We start from the raw sequence: 17,634 nt of genomic DNA on the forward strand, positions 1-17,634 counted from the left end.
TTCAGAAAAGTGAAAGTGAAGAAACAGAAAAAGAAAACAAGAAAGAGTAGAAAAGAGCTTGGAGGAGGACAGCGGGAAAAGAAGGCAGAGAAGGTTCAAGGCGGAGCGAGAAAACGAAGGAGCACTGGTGTAGGGGCGCGCGGACCCGGAGCAGACCCAGCGCGGGGGCCCCTGGCGCCCACTGGCGCTCGGAGCTGCCAATCGGGGTGTAATCCTGTAGGAATTTCTCCCGGGTTTATCTGGGAGTCACACTGCCGCCTCCTCTCCCCCAGTCACCCGGAGGAGCCCGGAGAAGCAGGCTCGGGAGGGAGGGAGGGAGGGAGGGGGGAGTGGGAGGAAAGGAGGAGGAGGAGGAGGAGGAGGGCTCGGGGAGGGAGGCGGCGGCGCGGGAGGAGGAGGAGGAGGAGGGGCGCAGCGGCGGAGGCACTAGCCCGGCTCGGACGCGCTCCTCTCCAGATACTCCGGGAGCTGCAGCCGCGCGAGTCGCGCGCCCCCTCCGCTCTGCCTCCCACCCCAAACTTCAGCTGCAGCTGCATTTCGAGCCGTCGCATTTCATCCTTAAATCCAGAAACTGCACCGCCCCACCAGGAAGGAGTCCGCGGGGGAGTCCAAACCATAGCCGAGCCCGGAGAGCTCCAGAGAGCAGCCTCCCCGGGAGCACCAACTCCGCGTCGGGAACCAACAAGTGAGAGGGCGCCGCGCTCCCGGGGCGCAGCGCGGGCGGCGGGAGCAGGCGCCGGAGGAAGAAGCGAGCGCCCCCGAGCCCCCCGAGTGCCCCCGAGCGCGAGCCCCCGAGCTCGAGGAGCCGCGGTCGCTGCGGTGCTTCGCTCCGGATCCCTCTGCGCGGGCTGCGCGGAGCGCTGGGCAGCAGGCTTTTTTCGCCTTGGTTGAAAACAGAGGCTGGGAGCAGCCGTTCCCCGGGGAATATGCGGCGTGCGTGGATCCTGCTCACCTTGGGCTTGGTGGCCTGCGTGTCGGCAGAGTCGGTGAGTGGGCCAGGCGGGAGTCACGCTCACCGTTTCGGGGGCTCGGGGCCAGGCGAGAAGTCTGAGGCGCCCGCGGGGAATGGGGAGCGCCACCTGGGGGACCCTTCCCTCCCCGCCCCCCAGTCCTGATACTGCTCTCGGTCCCTGGGGAGCTGCTGGGGCGAATGAGCTCGCCCCGCCACCCCTTTCCGCGGGCAGCTTCCTGCCCTTCCCGCAGAAAAGCACAGCTTGCGGGGAGTTGCCCTGCGGTCCCCAGTGATGGAGCCGTGAGAATTCGCAGTTTTTACCTAACCGCGAGGGCCCCTGAAGTCACTCCCAACTTCTTCGGCTCAGGGCGTCTTGCTGCGTGGTGGAGGGACGGAGAGGAAAGGGTGGCCCGGGACAGGAGCCCGGGCAGGGCACGCCAGGCATCGGATCCGCTCTGCGCGTCCCCCGAGACCCAGGGATGACCTGGAAACTTTGGGGTCCCTTCCTCCGCATACCATCCCCCCACGCCCGCGACGTGGAATGCAAGTTCTGGGGAGATGGGGCCCAGATTTAAGAAACCTGTGAGTATCCGGAGAGGAAAGTTTGCAAAAGTTCTTTTGTTTGACGCTGCCTGTGGCAGGGGCGAGGTAACCGACACCAGATGGAAGTGCAGTCCGCGGCCTCGCTGGAGGATGCGGGGGTGCGTCCTCCAAAATGCCTAGGCGCCGGCCGCTGGAATCCCGGTTCGCAGCGCCCCGGCCCTCGTGCAGGGGCGGAGGGCAGCCCGCGAGGCCTAGGGGGCAGGAGGACATTTTAGTCGGGTTGCACTGGCTCGCGGCCGCCAGGGCGAGGCGGGGTGCGTGTGACACTGCGCTCGGCCTCGGGTCGCCTGGCCTCGCGGGCTCAGGGGCTTCCCTCACTCCGCACTCGCTCTCTGCGGCCCCGCCTTTGCGCTCTGGGCCGGGAGGCGTCTCCAGCCGGGCGGGGCCGCCTGCGGGGCACCCGGCTTCCCTCCCCCGCCCTGGCAGTGAGAACTTGATTTCTCCTCTGGGTCGCGTTTCAGGGGCTGGAGCTTGTTTCCTTACGAAGCCTAAGGAGCGCCCTCTAATGGGAGCTGCCTCCCGGGCCTCCCCTGTGCGCCGCTGCCGCTGCCTCTACCTGGGCTCGGGGAGCTTTGGAAGGCCAGGCGGCAGCCAGTGCACCCCTCATTCGGTCAGGCAGGAAGGCTGTCACTCCCTTTTTAGTGCCCCATGTCCTCTCTCTTTGCCACCTAATAGCTTGTCTATTTCTAATGAACTGTCTTTTCCAAGACAGATTACTGTGTGTCATTTTTAGTTTTGTGAGTTGTTTTTCCCTTCCTTATTTATCTATTCACTGACTTTTGAGCCAGGCAGTTTAGGATTGGGAAACCTTTGGCGTCGAGCCACGGAAGGACATTGGTAATCAGTGCGGGAGCCCCTGTGTATGCTGGCAGGTCCCGGTAAGGACTTGGAGTTGGAGAGCAAGTAGGATAGGAAACTATCGCAATAGGGAGTGCGGCGGCTGGGAGGTAGAACCCTCTGCTTCTCAGCACTTCTGCTTGGCAAAGGATGGCTGAATCTCATGGGGTTAGTATTCTCCCAACCAGTTCTGAACTTTGACTCATTGTACACAAAGGGGAGTGGATTCTCGTGTTTATTTCAGGAAAAAAAATATTGCTCCTCTTGTTGCAAAACAGGGCAAAGGGAGAATTTCATCTAGTGCGCTTTTCAAAGGCTGCCTGCCTTCAAAGGGTTAGGAAGGGTTTGTGTGTTTCTCCGGACTTGTCCGGAGATTTGCTAGGAAGTATCACTGGCTTGGAATTGTAGAGAAAATGTGTTTCCCACTGCCGCCTGCCCCTCTGGGATATTTGCATGAATTTGACAGTACTCCCTAAGTTTTCTGGCTGAACTGTACCTGTCTCCCCGTGATAGCTTTCCTTCGAATATGTTTCTCTGAGGTTCTCATGTTTCCTAATTTGAACTCAGATCGGATGGTTTCCAAGTCAGGTGCGTCGTTGTGGAAGACACAGGTTTTCAGTATTTGAATAATGCCCCAAAAGGTGATTTTGATCTTTAAAGCACATTGACTTGGAGATCGACAGGGAAGCAGTAAGTTGGTCTTTCAGTAGAGGCTGTTTCAAGGCCCAGCGTGGCCAATAGTCCATTTGAGTTACTTTTCAGTGTCTGTGCATTTCCTGGATAATTGCATAAATGTACATGAAGTTGCAAGACTTGGTTCCTAAACATTTAGCTGTTATAGAATGTTCTTTCCAATCCTTTGCATCATAATTTAAAAACAGCAACAGTTTCTGGGGATTTAGAGGTGGACATCGTCTGATCCTAAAGCTTCTTTTTGGAAGAAAGGAGAAATGTCTGCAGTTTGTGAATTCTTGAATATTATACTTAGCTCAGGGGCACAAAGGTTCTCAGGGACTCAGGCTCAGGGCTGTGAGAAAGAACGTGTGGCCCTTCCGTTATGCATGCTGGGGATAGCAGGAAAGCCTGTTCACAGTGATCCATTCATGCTCTCTGCTGGCAGGTCTGGACTCTGCGGGAACTCTGGGCAGAGGCAAAGACAGACTGAGTGTGGCAGTAGCGATATGCTGCTGGTTTTCGATCTTTTTCTTTCTTTTTTTTTTTTTTAACATGACTGTTTATCTTTAGAAATAATATATTGCAGACTGCTATAAACACTTAATTTGATCTGGAAATATGTTTAAGAAAAGGAAGCATTTTGAACCAGTGGAATTCTATAAACATGCTTAGATGTGTGTAAATTAAAAGAAACTGTCAAGTCATTTGGAACCATGCGTTACCTCTCAGTGTGTTATAAAAGGCAGGCTCCGGAAAGTTTACATGAGAGGGGAACATCAGATGGAAGTCATATAACCTTTTGCAGTTATTTGAAAAAATATATTTTGGCTGTGGTGGTTATGAAACAAATTACTTTTGTTAGGGAATTGTGTAGAGACAAGGGCCCTTTCTCTGTCAGCTGGATATGAGCAGGAGGGAGATGTCATTTACGAAAGAAAGATCTTAGTAGATTGGGCTGGCAGGGAAGATGTGTGTCCAGGAAGGAATTTGAGTATGCCCGTCACCTCCTGCTCCTGGGATTCGGTTTGTCTAGTTTTAATGGTGCCCTCCATTCAGAAGGCAGCCTCGAGGGCTCATGTCATGTGATGATTCAAAGGGCATCTTGGAGAATCATTACTTTGAAAAGGATTTCCAAAGGTCAGCTCATTTTTCCCTGGTGGAACTTGTTCACAGGGTTCCAGAAGCCCTCGGAGATATTGGCCGGCTGCAGATGGCTCGGGGCCTCTTTGGGTTGGCAAGGCTCCTGACCCAGCCGTACAGAGCCGGACTAGCTCTGTCATTAAGATTTATAGGGAGTCCGGTCAAGCCACTGTGCTATTGGCACATCTCCTTGTCATGATCTAGTAGGTCCTATGAGGGTTGCCATTCTGCTTGGGATTCTTACTAGATGGGCCTTCCTCCATTGCCAAACATAACCCAAAGATCTTACCCACCCGTGTCCGTCACTCATGCCACCATCAGCAGCACATTCCAGTGTCTCCAAATCACCAAATGCTTCCTCCAGAAGCCAACTTAGAATCTTAGAGATAAAAAAGAAGTCATGAAGAAGAGCTTTTGCTGAAAACATGCTTCTCTTGTTTTACTTTTTGGGTGAACTGTGCCAGCACCGTCATTTTATTCTAGTCCTTTGGACTTGAGTCTTGAAGAAAACCTTGACTTACTCCCCTCATTGACTTCCACATTCGTTTGCCTCCAAATCCACCTACTCAGGATACAGCAGTCGGCAGACCAGACAGATCCCTCCTGCCTTCTTGGAACTTAGATTCTAGTGACCCAGAGAGCTGCCTCCTTCTGTTTTGTCTTTCCTGGGAACTTACAGCTTGTGTCTGTATGTCATCAGCCTTTTAGTGGCCATTTTTGGCCCAGACATTTGCCTATTTGGTTTGTCCCCTCCCACTTTGTTAATGGCCCAGAAGCTTCGTAGTGTGCTTGTTATCCATGTGTGGAGTGTGCCTGTGCTGAATTTCCAAGCTGTTCCCTAAGAGGGTTCCCTCTTGGTCATCCCACTTGTTCTCTCTCCGTCATGTCTCCTGGCCTTTACGGTCTGGTCACTGTCATCAACACTCCCTGGAGGTAGTCAGCTCTGTGTTTTCCCTTTTAAATTGTGTCCATTAATCTGAGCTCCCTGTGACTCTTCATGACTGATCCAACCTGTTTTTTTTTTTTCCTCTTCAAATAGTCAGACAGATGGATGATCAGTATAACTGGAAGTATATATATGTTATATGTAGATTTCAGGGCCTCATCATAGAGCTACATAATCAGAAGCCTGAATGACAATGGAGGATGAGGGAACAATCTGTAATTTTATAAAGCATCTCAGATGATTGTACAAGTCAGCCTCATTTGGAAGTCACTGTTCTAGAACACTCGTAACCCCTTAATTACATGCTATTCTGTATTGTTACTAAAGGTCTGAGCAGTATCTGGGGTTAGAGCACATAAGCCAAGGCTTGGAAGGTGGAAAAGTTTGGGTTTCAATGGTGGTATTTTGCACTTAGTGTGTCAGAATTTGGATAAGATACTTAAAGCTCCAAGTTGCTTGAAAAAGTACACACACACACTTGTGTGTACTTTGTGTGTGTGTGTGTGTGTGTGTAAATTGGACCTGAGGATGCCTTTGCAGCCTGACTGTTGCAAGGATAAAATGAGAGAGCTGATGAATGGTGCCTGAGTACACCGGGTACTGTGTGTGTGTGTGTGTGTTTCCCTTTCCTCTCTAGGCCTCTATTTCCTTGGCTATAAAAGATGTCCTTTAAGGCCTCTTTACCTCCTTGACATTCTAAGAGGTGAATTTTTTCACTGATCAAGGCTGGCACTGTCTGAGGGGAGGAACCATGGTTCCAGATCTGTGACCCCTGAGCATTGCTGAGTGCATGCAAGGAGCTGGGTTAACACCTGTTGATGCCGCAGTCCTAAGTGCAGGTACTTATGGGCTTAGGCTTGCTGGGTCAGAGGGTACTCCCACTAGAAGTTCTGTTGGGGGCAGCCACTGGTGGCAGTGTGCTCTAGGATCCGAGTAGCCCTTCATGGAATTGGGAAAATTTGTTAGTTTTGACTCCTCTCAAACTCAGCCTCATCAGCATTGCAGGGAATGACGTTGATGGAAAGTCACAGCACATCAGCTGGGCACACCTGACTTCCTCCTGCTTCCTTGGGCTGGATTGAGATGCCAGGACATTGGCAGGAGAGGGTTAGCTCTGTGTCCCAGCCTGCTGGACCGCTAGAATGGGGCTGGGGGGGGGGGGGGTTGAGAGTGAATATTGGCAGGCTGAGGACAGAGAAAAGGAGTATTTTTATTTTGTCAGGGTACAAATGCCTGAAAATAAGCCATTTCAGTTTCTAGTCCTCCTATTGAAAACCCTGATCACATTTTGACAAGTCTGTTTCTAGGGCGGCATTAGCTTTAGCAACAAGGCTAGAGAGGGTGATGGCTTCTGAACAGGAAAGGACATTGTTGAAACAGAATTGTGAATGTTTTTCTCAAGTGTCCGAAAAAAGTGGTAGGATGGGTGGAGGAGAGAAGCCTTGACATTTTTGGAGATTTTTCACTTGAATTTCACAGCAGCACAGTGCAGCCAGCTAGTATGTCTTTGGCGACAGCTTGGCCAGTTTGTAATCTGGTACTCCAAGCTATAAAAAAATACAGATGAGATGTATGTTTTCACATTCCTTTTTCTATCATTGACTCTGTTGCAGGAAAAAATGTTATAAAAATACAGTAAATGTGAAAAATGTGTAAAAATTAAGGCATTTTCATGTTTATTTTTTCTTTGTGATTATATATATTCAACACAAATAGTATTAATATCAAAGGAGTATGTACAATTAGTAGAATTTAGTCTCATGGTAAGAATGACACTTGGAATAAGGTATCCAATCATTCGACGTTTTTTAAGGTCTTCCCAAAAAAGAGTGCAACTTATTAAATATACAGAAAGTAGATGCATAACATTTTTAGTCAAGCAAAAGTCATTTTAAGTTAGACACTTTTAAGTTCATTAGACATTTTTATTTTATTTTATTTTTTGTTTTGCTTTTGTCTTTACTTTTTTTATTTATTTATTTAGTAAATATAAATTTCCAAAGTACAAATTTGGGACATGCTCAATCGGACTTGCCCCAAATGGTGGAGTTAGAATCGTGCCGGGAATTCCAATACAATCCCATCAAGGTGGCATGTACCAATGCCATCTCACTAGTGCAAGTGATCAATTTCAGTTCACAGTTGATCACACTGATAGGTCTAAGAGTCAAAGGGATCACACAAACAAGACTAGTGTCTGCTAATACTAACTGATAGAATCAAAAAGGGAGAGAACGATCCAACATGGAAAGCGGGATACACAGCAGACTCATAGAATGGCAGATGTCCTAAATAGCACTCTGGCCTCAGAATCAGCACTTAAGGCATTTGGATATGGCTGAAGAGCCCATGAGAGTATTTTAGGCATGGAAAGCCAAGACACTGGGGAAAAAAAAAGAAGAAGAAGAAGACCTAAATGAAAGATCTCTGCGAGTGAGATCCCAGTGGAAAGAACGGGCCATCAAAGAAGGAGGTACCTTTCTCTGAAGGGAGGAGAGAACTTCCACTTTAACAATGACCCTGTCAGAATAAGATAGAAGTCGGCAAACCCAAAAGGCTTCCATAGCTTTGGCAACTCATGACTAGAGCCTAGGGAGATTACTGACACCATAAACAAGAGTGTCAAATTGTTAAGTCAACAACAGGAGTCACTGTGTACTTACTTCTCATATGGGATCTGTCCTTAATGTGTTGTCCAATGTGAAGTAATGCTATAACTAGTACTCAAACAGTATTTTACACTTTGTGTTTCTGTGTGGGTGCAAACTGATGAAATCTTTACTTAATATATACTGAATCGATCTTCTGTATATAAAGATAATTGAAAATGAATCTTGATGTGAACGGAATGGGAGAGGGAGTGGGAGATGGGAGGGGTGCGAGTAGGAGGGAAATTATGGGGGGGGAGCCATTGTAATCCATAAACTGTACTTTGGAAATTTTTCTTTTTTAACTTTTATTTATTTTTTAATTTTATTTAGTAAATATAAATTTTCCGACAGGGTCATTGTCAAAGTGGAAGTTCTCTCCTCCCTTCAGAGAAAGGTACCTCCTTCTTTGATGGCCCGTTCTTTCCACTGGGATCTCACTCGCAGAGATCTTTCATTTAGGTCTTCTTCTTCTTCTTTTTTTTTCCCCAGTGTCTTGGCTTTCCATGCCTAAAATACTCTCATGGGCTCTTCAGCCATATCCAAATGCCTTAAGTGCTGATTCTGAGGCCAGAGTGCTATTTAGGACATCTGCCATTCTATGAGTCTGCTGTGTATCCCGCTTTCCATGTTGGATCGTTCTCTCCCTTTTTGATTCTATCAGTTAGTATTAGCAGACACTAGTCTTGTTTGTGTGATCCCTTTGACTCTTAGACCTATCAGTGTGATCAACTGTGAACTGAAATTGATCACTTGCACTAGTGAGATGGCATTGGTACATGCCACCTTGATGGGATTGTATTGGAATTCCCGGCACGATTCTAACTCCACCATTTGGGGCAAGTCCGATTGAGCATGTCCCAAATTGTACATCTCCTCCCTCTCATTAGACATTTTTAAGTTCTTCCCAAAAGGAGTGTAACTTATTAAATATACAGAAAGTAGAGACATAACATTTTTTAGTCAAGCAGAAGTCAGGTTTGCACACATGTAGTGAACTACCTTACCCTCTGTAGGACCTCAGTTCTTGCATATATAAAATGATGGAGTAGAAAGTTTTGCGTTTAATATTTGTTTTTTTTTTTTTTTTTTTCTGTGCTTCAGGCTGTGATTGGGGGAGTGTAATGATTAACCAAATCCATAAGTAATTGTTAAGCCCCTGCCAAATATTTCTTAAAGATTTACTTGCATTTAGTTTTGATTATAAACAAAAATTTTATATCTTTATCAGGTATAACCTATTGTCCTAAAATAAAAAAGTTCTGATTTTATCATGAATCCAGAGATTCATTCCCACCACAGAATGGTAAGTTGTTTCTAGTAACTGATGCTAACTTCAGCTGGGTATTTGTCATGTACTAGGGTCAGATGGAGAGCTCTGATACTTGTGATGCAGTCTAGTGTTTTCCCATATTTTTTCTGATACCAACCAGCTTAGCATCAAGGCCAGCTGATGTAGCAGAAAGACTTTGATTCTACAGAGAAGACAACATGATTTACTGTTCTAATTGGAGGGCTCCTTAAAGCTTAAGTCCCATAAATCATCTTGGGCTCCTGCTGGATCTCCCTTTCCAGAATGGGGCCTTTTACCTGGTGCCTTCCTGTTGGTTCCTCTTGAGAGCTCTTGAGTTGGTCTGAATATTATGGAGATCATGAGCAAGAAGACTCTTAAGTGAGTAGGTACTGTGTAGGGTGGCCCAGAACCTGGCCTGTGGAGTTAAGACCTGCCTGGATTTCAATGCACATACTGTGTGACCCTGAATAAGTCTTTCACATCTCTCTGCACAATTTTCTCATCTGTAAGATGCAATATCCTAAAATGGATTCTGAGGATTATGTGAGAGAAAATAGGTAAAGCTTTGAGCACCATGGTGTATCCATGCTCTATGTCATGTGTTGGTTGTAATTTCTGGTTTTCTGCCTCCCTAAAAAGTAGGTGCACAAACACACTACATGGTCTCATCCAGCCCAGGAAGTGGCTCAGGGTATGTGTGCTAGAGCCGGCTTTTTCATAGCTGCCACTTTCTTCGCCATCTTGGGGTGGACTGGCACTGTGAAGATACTGGGCATGTGTTTGTATTCAGCTCTTCTCTAGAAGAGGGTGATGTGAGGAAATATGCCATTCATTATTTCTGCCTGATGAAAGCTTCCTTACGGGGACTGGACGAAGCTGTAAGTGTTAGGGTGTGAAAAGCCCATCTTGTCTGGCAATTTTACCTCAACAAATCTATCCAAAGGAAGCAGTCACTGCTGGATAAACAGTGTTTACAAAGTGTTTATTGAAACCTTGCAACAGTTTAGAAAATGGAAATAAGCTGAATGTAAAATAATAGAGCAGTGGTTAAAGAAAAGATTCTAATTCACACATTCAGTATCACACAGCCATTCAAATATAGTTGAAGGACATATAAGTTTAAAAATGAAATATCATACAGCCATTCAAATATATTTGAAGGATGTTTTTAACTGGGAAACATAATAGAGTAAAAGTGGGATATAGAACTATGCATTGCAAAACTTTGGTTATATGAAATATATATATACATATATATATGGAGATCATGAGCAAGAAGACTCTTAATATATATATACATACATATATATCTTTATATATATACATATATATAAAGATAATATATAAACAAACCTCCACATGTGATAGAATTTTGTAGAACTAAATACACACATACATACCTGCACACGAGTACCTAGTCAGGAGAAACTAGGTAAACGGTCAGAGATCTCTCAGTTATTCCTTACAATTGCATGTAATCTACTATTATCTCCACAACAGTTTCAATTAAAAAAAAATGGCATCAGTCCAAGATGATTTTATAAGTTACTGAGATCCTTCAAGGAACAGATCATTGTTGTTCCAGAGCTTAGGAAATGATTGATAGAAAGCTGTTTTTTAAAAAGATATATTTATTTATTTATTTATTTGAAAGGCAAAGAGAAAGAGAGCATGAGTGAGCAGGAGAGATATATCTTCTATCTACTGATTCACTGCCCAGATGGCTGCAGCAGCCAGAACTGGACCAACCCAAAGCCTGGTGGCAGGAGCTCCAATCAAGTCTCCCACATGAGTGGCAGAGACCCAAGTACTTGAAGTACTTGGGCCATTGTCTGCTGCCTTCCTAGAAGCATTAACAGGGAGTGGACTGGAAGTGGAAGAGCTGGGACTCCAACAGCCACTGTGATGGTGGGATGTGGGTGTCTCAAGCAGCAACTCACCGTGCCACATACCTGCCGCAAGGCCGTTCTTTTATGAAGTTAGCTACTCCATGTCAAAATCAGACAAGAAGAGCACAAAAAGCAAATCACAGGTTATTTTCATTTATCATAGATACCAAAAATTTAAAGAGTATTATGAAATTGAATAGAACAGCTTATAGAAAGAGTAATGATGAACCCAAGTAGGATTTGCTTCAACCTCGAAAAGCAGTGCAGTTATTAACAGTTTAAAAGGGATAATATGATCATCTCAACAGATGCAGAAAAGCATCTGATAAAAGCCTATAAAATATTAATATAAAGGTCTTTAAGTCTTGTTCAGTAAAGTTTACTATATTAAGGCTAGTGCACCTGTGCTGAAGACTCATTTCTCTCGACATGTTTAGGAACGAAAAGGCGACTGTTTACTGAGTTGTTAGGCAACAGTCTCTGGTTGCATGGGTGACAGGTGTGTGACAGCCTAGTGAAGTCTGGGTCACAACATATATAGAGTTTAATTTATATGGTGTTGAAGTTCTAGTGTTGTCAAGATTGAGTTGTATATTCCCCTGGCTTAACATAATGCAGGGGATGGTTTGAAGGTTTTGGGATTAGCTAAATTAGGGTTCAGTTTGTGGCGTTACCATTTAAAACCTCTGCAACCTTAGTAAAGTTTCTTATCATCTACAAGCAAGTTTCCTTATTGTGAAACTGGAGTTTATAATATTTTGGTTATTTTGATGATTAGCCTCAATAATGACTAAAAAACCTCTGACATAAAACCTGATCCATAGTAAGTGTTTCACACATTTTTCTTTCTTTCCAGCTTCAGGTTTTGTGATCCGGAATATGTTAAAATGTTAATGTGTGTGTGTGCATACATTTCATATTTCTCAGTTGCATTCTGATTGATGACTTGAAAGGAAATAGCATTTCACAAATTTAAAATCAGTTGATTTTTTTTTTTTTTACCAGACAGGGTGATGCTGAAATATATCCTTCCCTCTACCTCCTAGGCTTCCTGAATTAGGCTTAGGTGAAGTGTACAATGGACTTTTTTTGTACAACTTGGACATTTAGTGAAGACTTGAAAATCTATGGTAGTACTTGGGATAATTATTGCAAAATGTTTGAAGAAAGTCCATGCTGGAGCCTTAAATTTTAAACACTGATTAATCTTAAGTTTAATAATGAATTAAAATCTTAAATTACGTCCCCCTTCTAAACACATTTAGGTGAGAGTAATGTTTTTGATTGGATTTTGTTAGATTTGATTAAACTTTATAATTTTCCTGATTAGTTATTGAACCAACTTAACAGTTGATTCACAGCATTGTACACTAGCAAGGGCAAATCCCTTGGCTGGTCTTGCAAGCTAAACAGGCTACGTGTTGCCTACTTTCAAGCAACTGTTACTTACCCTTTAATTATTTAGGGTGCTTGAAGAGGAGTTTGGCCCATATGTCACATATGAATAATATGTAAAATATGACTCCTTTTTTTGTCTGAATTTAGTTGGATATATCTGGCATTCTAAACTGATGAAAACTATAATCAAGAAATATAGGAAGAGCCCTTGTTGGGGAGAGAAGCAACTGCTTTCTAGAAAAACAAAACCAAAATCTCGTTTTGAAGTGACTTGGTTTTCATATTTTTCTCTTTTTCCCCATCTGCTCTCCAAGGTAAAATTTCTAAATAATAAAATGTCCAAAAGTACAAAGAGCAAGAATTGTTTAGAACCTGAACAATCTGTGGGTGTTTGTATCAGGGGAGAGGAAACCTCACATTTCATCTACTCTGATTCCCCACACACTGTGAGCCTTGGGATCCCAAAGGTTGAGAGCCGGAACTTAAGTTCTGTGTTCAGAGAAGATTAACCCTAGCCGAGTAATGATACAGGTGTAAAAGTCTAGGGCTGATTCTCACTGAGTTCTTAGGGATTCTTTTTCAATCCTTCTAACAATGGATTTTAAAGCTGGGTTTGATTTTTAAAGGGAAACACTTCACATAACTAGTTAGCTGCAGATAGAACTTGCACCTAAGCCATCTGATTTATTGTTTTCTGGCTCCTGCTTCTCCTGTACTCCTCACATTATTGATTAGCACATAATATACTTACTTCTGGCATGTTTGTGATGAATAAATGAAGTTCTAAGTGGAGCATGCATTTAGCTTATATGCTCAGCATCCATGTGGTTTATGTGTTTTGTGCAAAATGAATAATTTAAGGTGATGTTGAGGTAGTTTCTCAATTTCCAACAAAAACTGTGTGCCCACTAATTTCTTTATTTGAATCTTCTGGCTAATTATGGGGAGAGTCCAGTGCACCAGATTTGGAGGACCCGGAGAGATGAGAGACTGAAATAAAGTTGATTTGTACATCTTAGGAAGATTGTGGAGACTTGTGGGCAGAAAAGGAGATAAAAGCTTCCTTGAGATAAGAATCAGGACTAGAAGCAAAATCTTCATGAATTGATACTGTGTGTTCTGGCAGCCAAAAGGCTGCTATTGTAGGTTGAGGGATAAAGAGCATTCCTTGGATTTTTATTCTTTTTTTTTTTTTTTTTAAGATTTCTTTATTTTGAAAGTCAGAGTTATGCGGGGTGGTTGAAGGGATGGAGGTCGGGGGGTGTAGAGAGGGAGAGAATCTTCCATAGCTGGTTCATTCCCTACATGGCTGCAAAGGCCAGTGCTGCACCAGGCAGAAGCCAGGAGCCAGGAGCTTCATCTGGGTCTCCCACGTGGGTGGCAGGGGCCCAAGCACTTGGGCCGTCTGCTGCTGCTTTTCTCAGGCCATTAGCAGGGAGCTGGATTAAAAGTGGAAGAGCTTTTTACCCAATTCCTTTTGCCACAATTGGGCCTAGATTCATCTTTTCTCCCAAGAATTTCCTCTTTTTTTTCTTTATTTGAGAGGTAGAGTTACAGACAGTGAGAGGGAGAGACGAGAGAATGGTCTTCCTTCTGTTGGTTCACTTCCCAAATGGCTGCTACGGCTGGCGCTGTGCTGATCCGAAGCCAGGAGCCAGTCTCCCACACAGGTGCAGGGGTCCAAGGACTTGAGCCATCTTCAGCTGCTTTCCCAGGCCATAGCAGAGAGCTGGATTGGAAGAGGGGCAGCCAGAACCAGAACCGGCGCCCGTATGGGATGCCTACGCTGCAGGCAGAGGATTAACCTATTACGCCACTGCACCGGCCCCAAGAATTTCCTCTTGAGTACCACTTTTATAAATTTTATCATAACAAATATCTTTGAGTCAACTCAAGTTTTTTCAGAAAATGATATTCTTAAGAAAAAGATTTTATTAAAAGGCAATCGCATCGGGGCCAGCATTATGTCACCAGCTGTGATGCCAGTATCCTATATGAGTGCTGATTTAAGTCCTGGTGTCCCACTTCCATTCCAACTCCCTGCTAATACACCTGGGAAGGCAGTAGAAGATGGCTCAAGCATCTGGGCCCCTAAACCCATATGAGAAGCTCAGATGATTTTCCAGGCTCCTGGCTTTGTCCTGGCCCAGTTGTGGCCCTTATAGCCATCTCTGGGGAGTGAACCAGCATATGGAAGATTCTCTCTCTCTCTCTCTCTCTCTCTCTCTCTTCCTCACTCCCTCCCTCCCTCATTATCTTTATCTCCCGCTCTCTCTCTGTACCTCCGCCTTTCTTTCTTTCTTTTCTTTTCTTTTTTTTTTTTTTACAGGCAGAGTAGACAGTGAGAGAGAGAGACAGAGAGAAAGGTCTTCCTTTTGCATTTGGTTCACCCTCCAATGGCCGCGGTGGCCGGCGCACTGCGCTGATCCGAAGGCAGGAGCCAGGTGCTTCTCCTGGTCTCCCATGAGGTACAGGGCCTAAGCACTTGGGCCATCCTCCACTGCACTCCCGGGCCACAGCAGAGAGCTGGCCTGGAAGAGGGGCAACCGGGACAGAATCCGGCACCCCAAACGGGACTAGAACCCTGTGTGCCGGCACCGCAAGGTGGAGGATTAGCCTAGTGAGCCGCAGCGCTGGCCTGTACCTCTGCCTTTCAAATAAATAAATATTTTTCCCAGAAACTTTTTATTTAAGGTATACAAACTTCATGCATTTCATAAATACAACTTTAGGAACATGGTGATTCTTCCCACTGTACCTTGTTCCTCCTCCCTCTCCTATTCCCATTTTTATTTTTTTACTAAGATCTATTTTCAATTAACTTTATACACATAAGATTAGCTCTTTACTAAGTAAAGAGTTCAATAAATAGTATGAAAAAAAAACTTGTTTCTCAACAGTCGAGACAAGGTGAATTCAAGGTTATCACATCTCAAAGTGTCAATTTCACTTCTATAGATTACCTTTTAGGTGCTGTACTAGTTACTAAAGATGAGGGAGAAGATATGGTGTATGTCCTTTTGGGACTGGCTTATTTCACTAAGTATGATGTTTTCCAATTTCATCCATTTTGTTGCAAGTGACAGGATTTCATTTTGTTTTTATTCCTCTGTAGTATTCCATGGTGTACATATCCCATAATTTCTTTATCCAGTCTTCAGTTTACAGGAATTTGGGTTGATTCCATATTTTAGCTATTGTGAATTGAGCTGCAATAAACACGGGGGTATAGGTTACTCTTTCCGATGCTGATTTTATTTCCCTTGGGTAAATTCCCAGGAGTGGGATGGCTGGGTCATATGGTAGGTCTATATTCAGATTTCTGGGGTATCTCCAAACTGTCTTCATAGTGGCTGTACCAGTACATTCCCACCAACAGTGGATTAGGGTACCTTTTTTCCTACAAGCTTGCTAGCATTTATTGTTTGTTGATTTCTGTATGAGAGCCATGCTAACTGGGGTGTGGTGAAATCTCAGTGTGGTTTTGATTTCAGTTTCCCTGATGGCTAGTGATCCTGAGCATTTTTTCATGTGTCTTTTGGCTATTTGGATTTCCTCTTTTGAAAAATACCTGTTTAAGTCCTTTGCCCATTTAATAACTGGGTAGTTTGCTTTCTTGTTGTTGAGTTTCTCAAGTTCTTTATATATTCTGATTTTTAATCCTTTATCAGTTGCATAGTTTACCAATAATTTATCCCATTCTGTTGGTTGCCTCTTCACTTTGCTGAGTGTTTCTTTTGCAGTGCAGAAGCGTCTCAATTTGATGTCATCCCATTGGTCAGTTTTAGCTTTGATTGCTTGTGCCTCTGGGATCTTTTCAAGAACTCTTTGCTTACGCCAATGTCTTGCAGGGTTTCCCTAATGTTCTCTAAAAATTTGATGGTATTGGATCATAGATTTAGGTCTTTAATCCATTTTGAGTGGATTTTTATGTGAGGTGTAAGGTGGGGGTCTTGCTTCATACTTCTGCATGTGGAAATGCAGTTTTCCCAGTACTATTTGTTAAAGAAACTTTCCTTGCTCTAGGGGTTGGTTTTAGTTCCTTTATCAAAGATAAGTTGGTTGTAGATTCATGGATTGATTTCTGGAGTTTCTATTCTGTTCCACTATTCTAGCCATCTGTTTTTGTACCAGTACTAGGCTGTTTTGATTATAACTGCCCTGTAGTATGTTTTGAAATCAGTATAATGATGCCCCTGGCTTTGTTTTTGTTGTATAACATTGCTTTAGCTATTTGAGGATCTCCTGTTTTTCCATATGAATTTCAGCATCATTTTTTTATATCTGAGAAGAATGTCCTTGGTATTTTGATTGGGATGACATTGAATCTTAAATTGTTTTTGATAGTGTGGACATTTTGATGATATTGATTCACTGAATTCATGAACATTGAAGATTTTTTCCATTTTTTTGTGTCTCCTGTTTCTTTAACATCTTGTAATTCTCATCATAGAGATCTTTGATGACCTTGGTTAAATTTATTCCAAGGTATTTGATTTTATTTTGGTAGCTATTGTGAATGGGATTAATCTTAGAAATTCTTTCTCTGCCATGATATTGTCTATGTATACAAAGGCTATTGATGTTTGTGTATTGATTTTATATCCTGCCACTTTACCAAACTCTTATGAGTTCCAATGGTCTCTTAGTGGAGTCTATTGAATCTCCTATATATAGAATCATGTCACCTGCAAATAGGGATAGTTTGACTTCCTCCTTTCCAATTTGTAGCCTTTTGATTTATTTTTCCTGCCTAATGGCTCTGGCTAAAACTTCTAGGACTGTATTGAATAGCAATGGTGAGAGAGGGCATCCTTGTCTGGTACCAGATCTCTGTGGGAATGTTTCCAGCTTTTCCCCATTCAATATGACGCTGGCCATGGGTTTGTCATAAATTGCCTGGATTGTGTTGAGGAATGTTCTTTCTGTACCCAATTTGCTTAAAGTTTTCATTATGAAGGGGTGTTGTATTTCAAAAAGTGCTTTCTCTGCAGCTCTTGAGGGAATCATATGGCTTTTGTTCTTCAATTTGTTAATATGGTGTATCACATTGATTGATTAGCAAATATTCAACCCTCCCTGCATACCCAGAGGTGTGGACTGGGTTGGCCAGGGAATCCTGTACAGTGTTCCAGCCCAATATGGGCTTGTTAAATCTCCTCTTTTTTTTTTTTTTTTTTTTTTTGTCAGAGGGGAGGTTTTATCAGCTCTGTTGGTATAGTCTCATGCTCACCTCCTCTCCTCCAAGGAGA

The 17,634-nt window shown here is 43.9% G+C and overlaps 1 protein-coding gene across 1 annotated transcript in view; it reads left to right on the forward strand.

Annotated features, from left to right (window-relative positions):
- The first annotated feature begins 392 nt into the window (after positions 1-392).
- The window catches only part of SDC2 (syndecan 2), a 118,448-nt gene continuing 101,206 nt past the window's right edge, over positions 393-17,634 (forward strand). The window contains exon 1 of the mRNA XM_017341450.3: positions 393-986. Coding sequence (XP_017196939.1) covers positions 927-986 — 60 coding nt within the window. The 5' untranslated portion in view covers positions 393-926. The remainder of the gene's footprint in view (positions 987-17,634) is intronic.

The sequence above is a fragment of the Oryctolagus cuniculus genome, chromosome 6 (assembly GCF_964237555.1).
Source record: "Oryctolagus cuniculus chromosome 6, mOryCun1.1, whole genome shotgun sequence".
NCBI lineage: Eukaryota > Metazoa > Chordata > Mammalia > Lagomorpha > Leporidae > Oryctolagus > Oryctolagus cuniculus.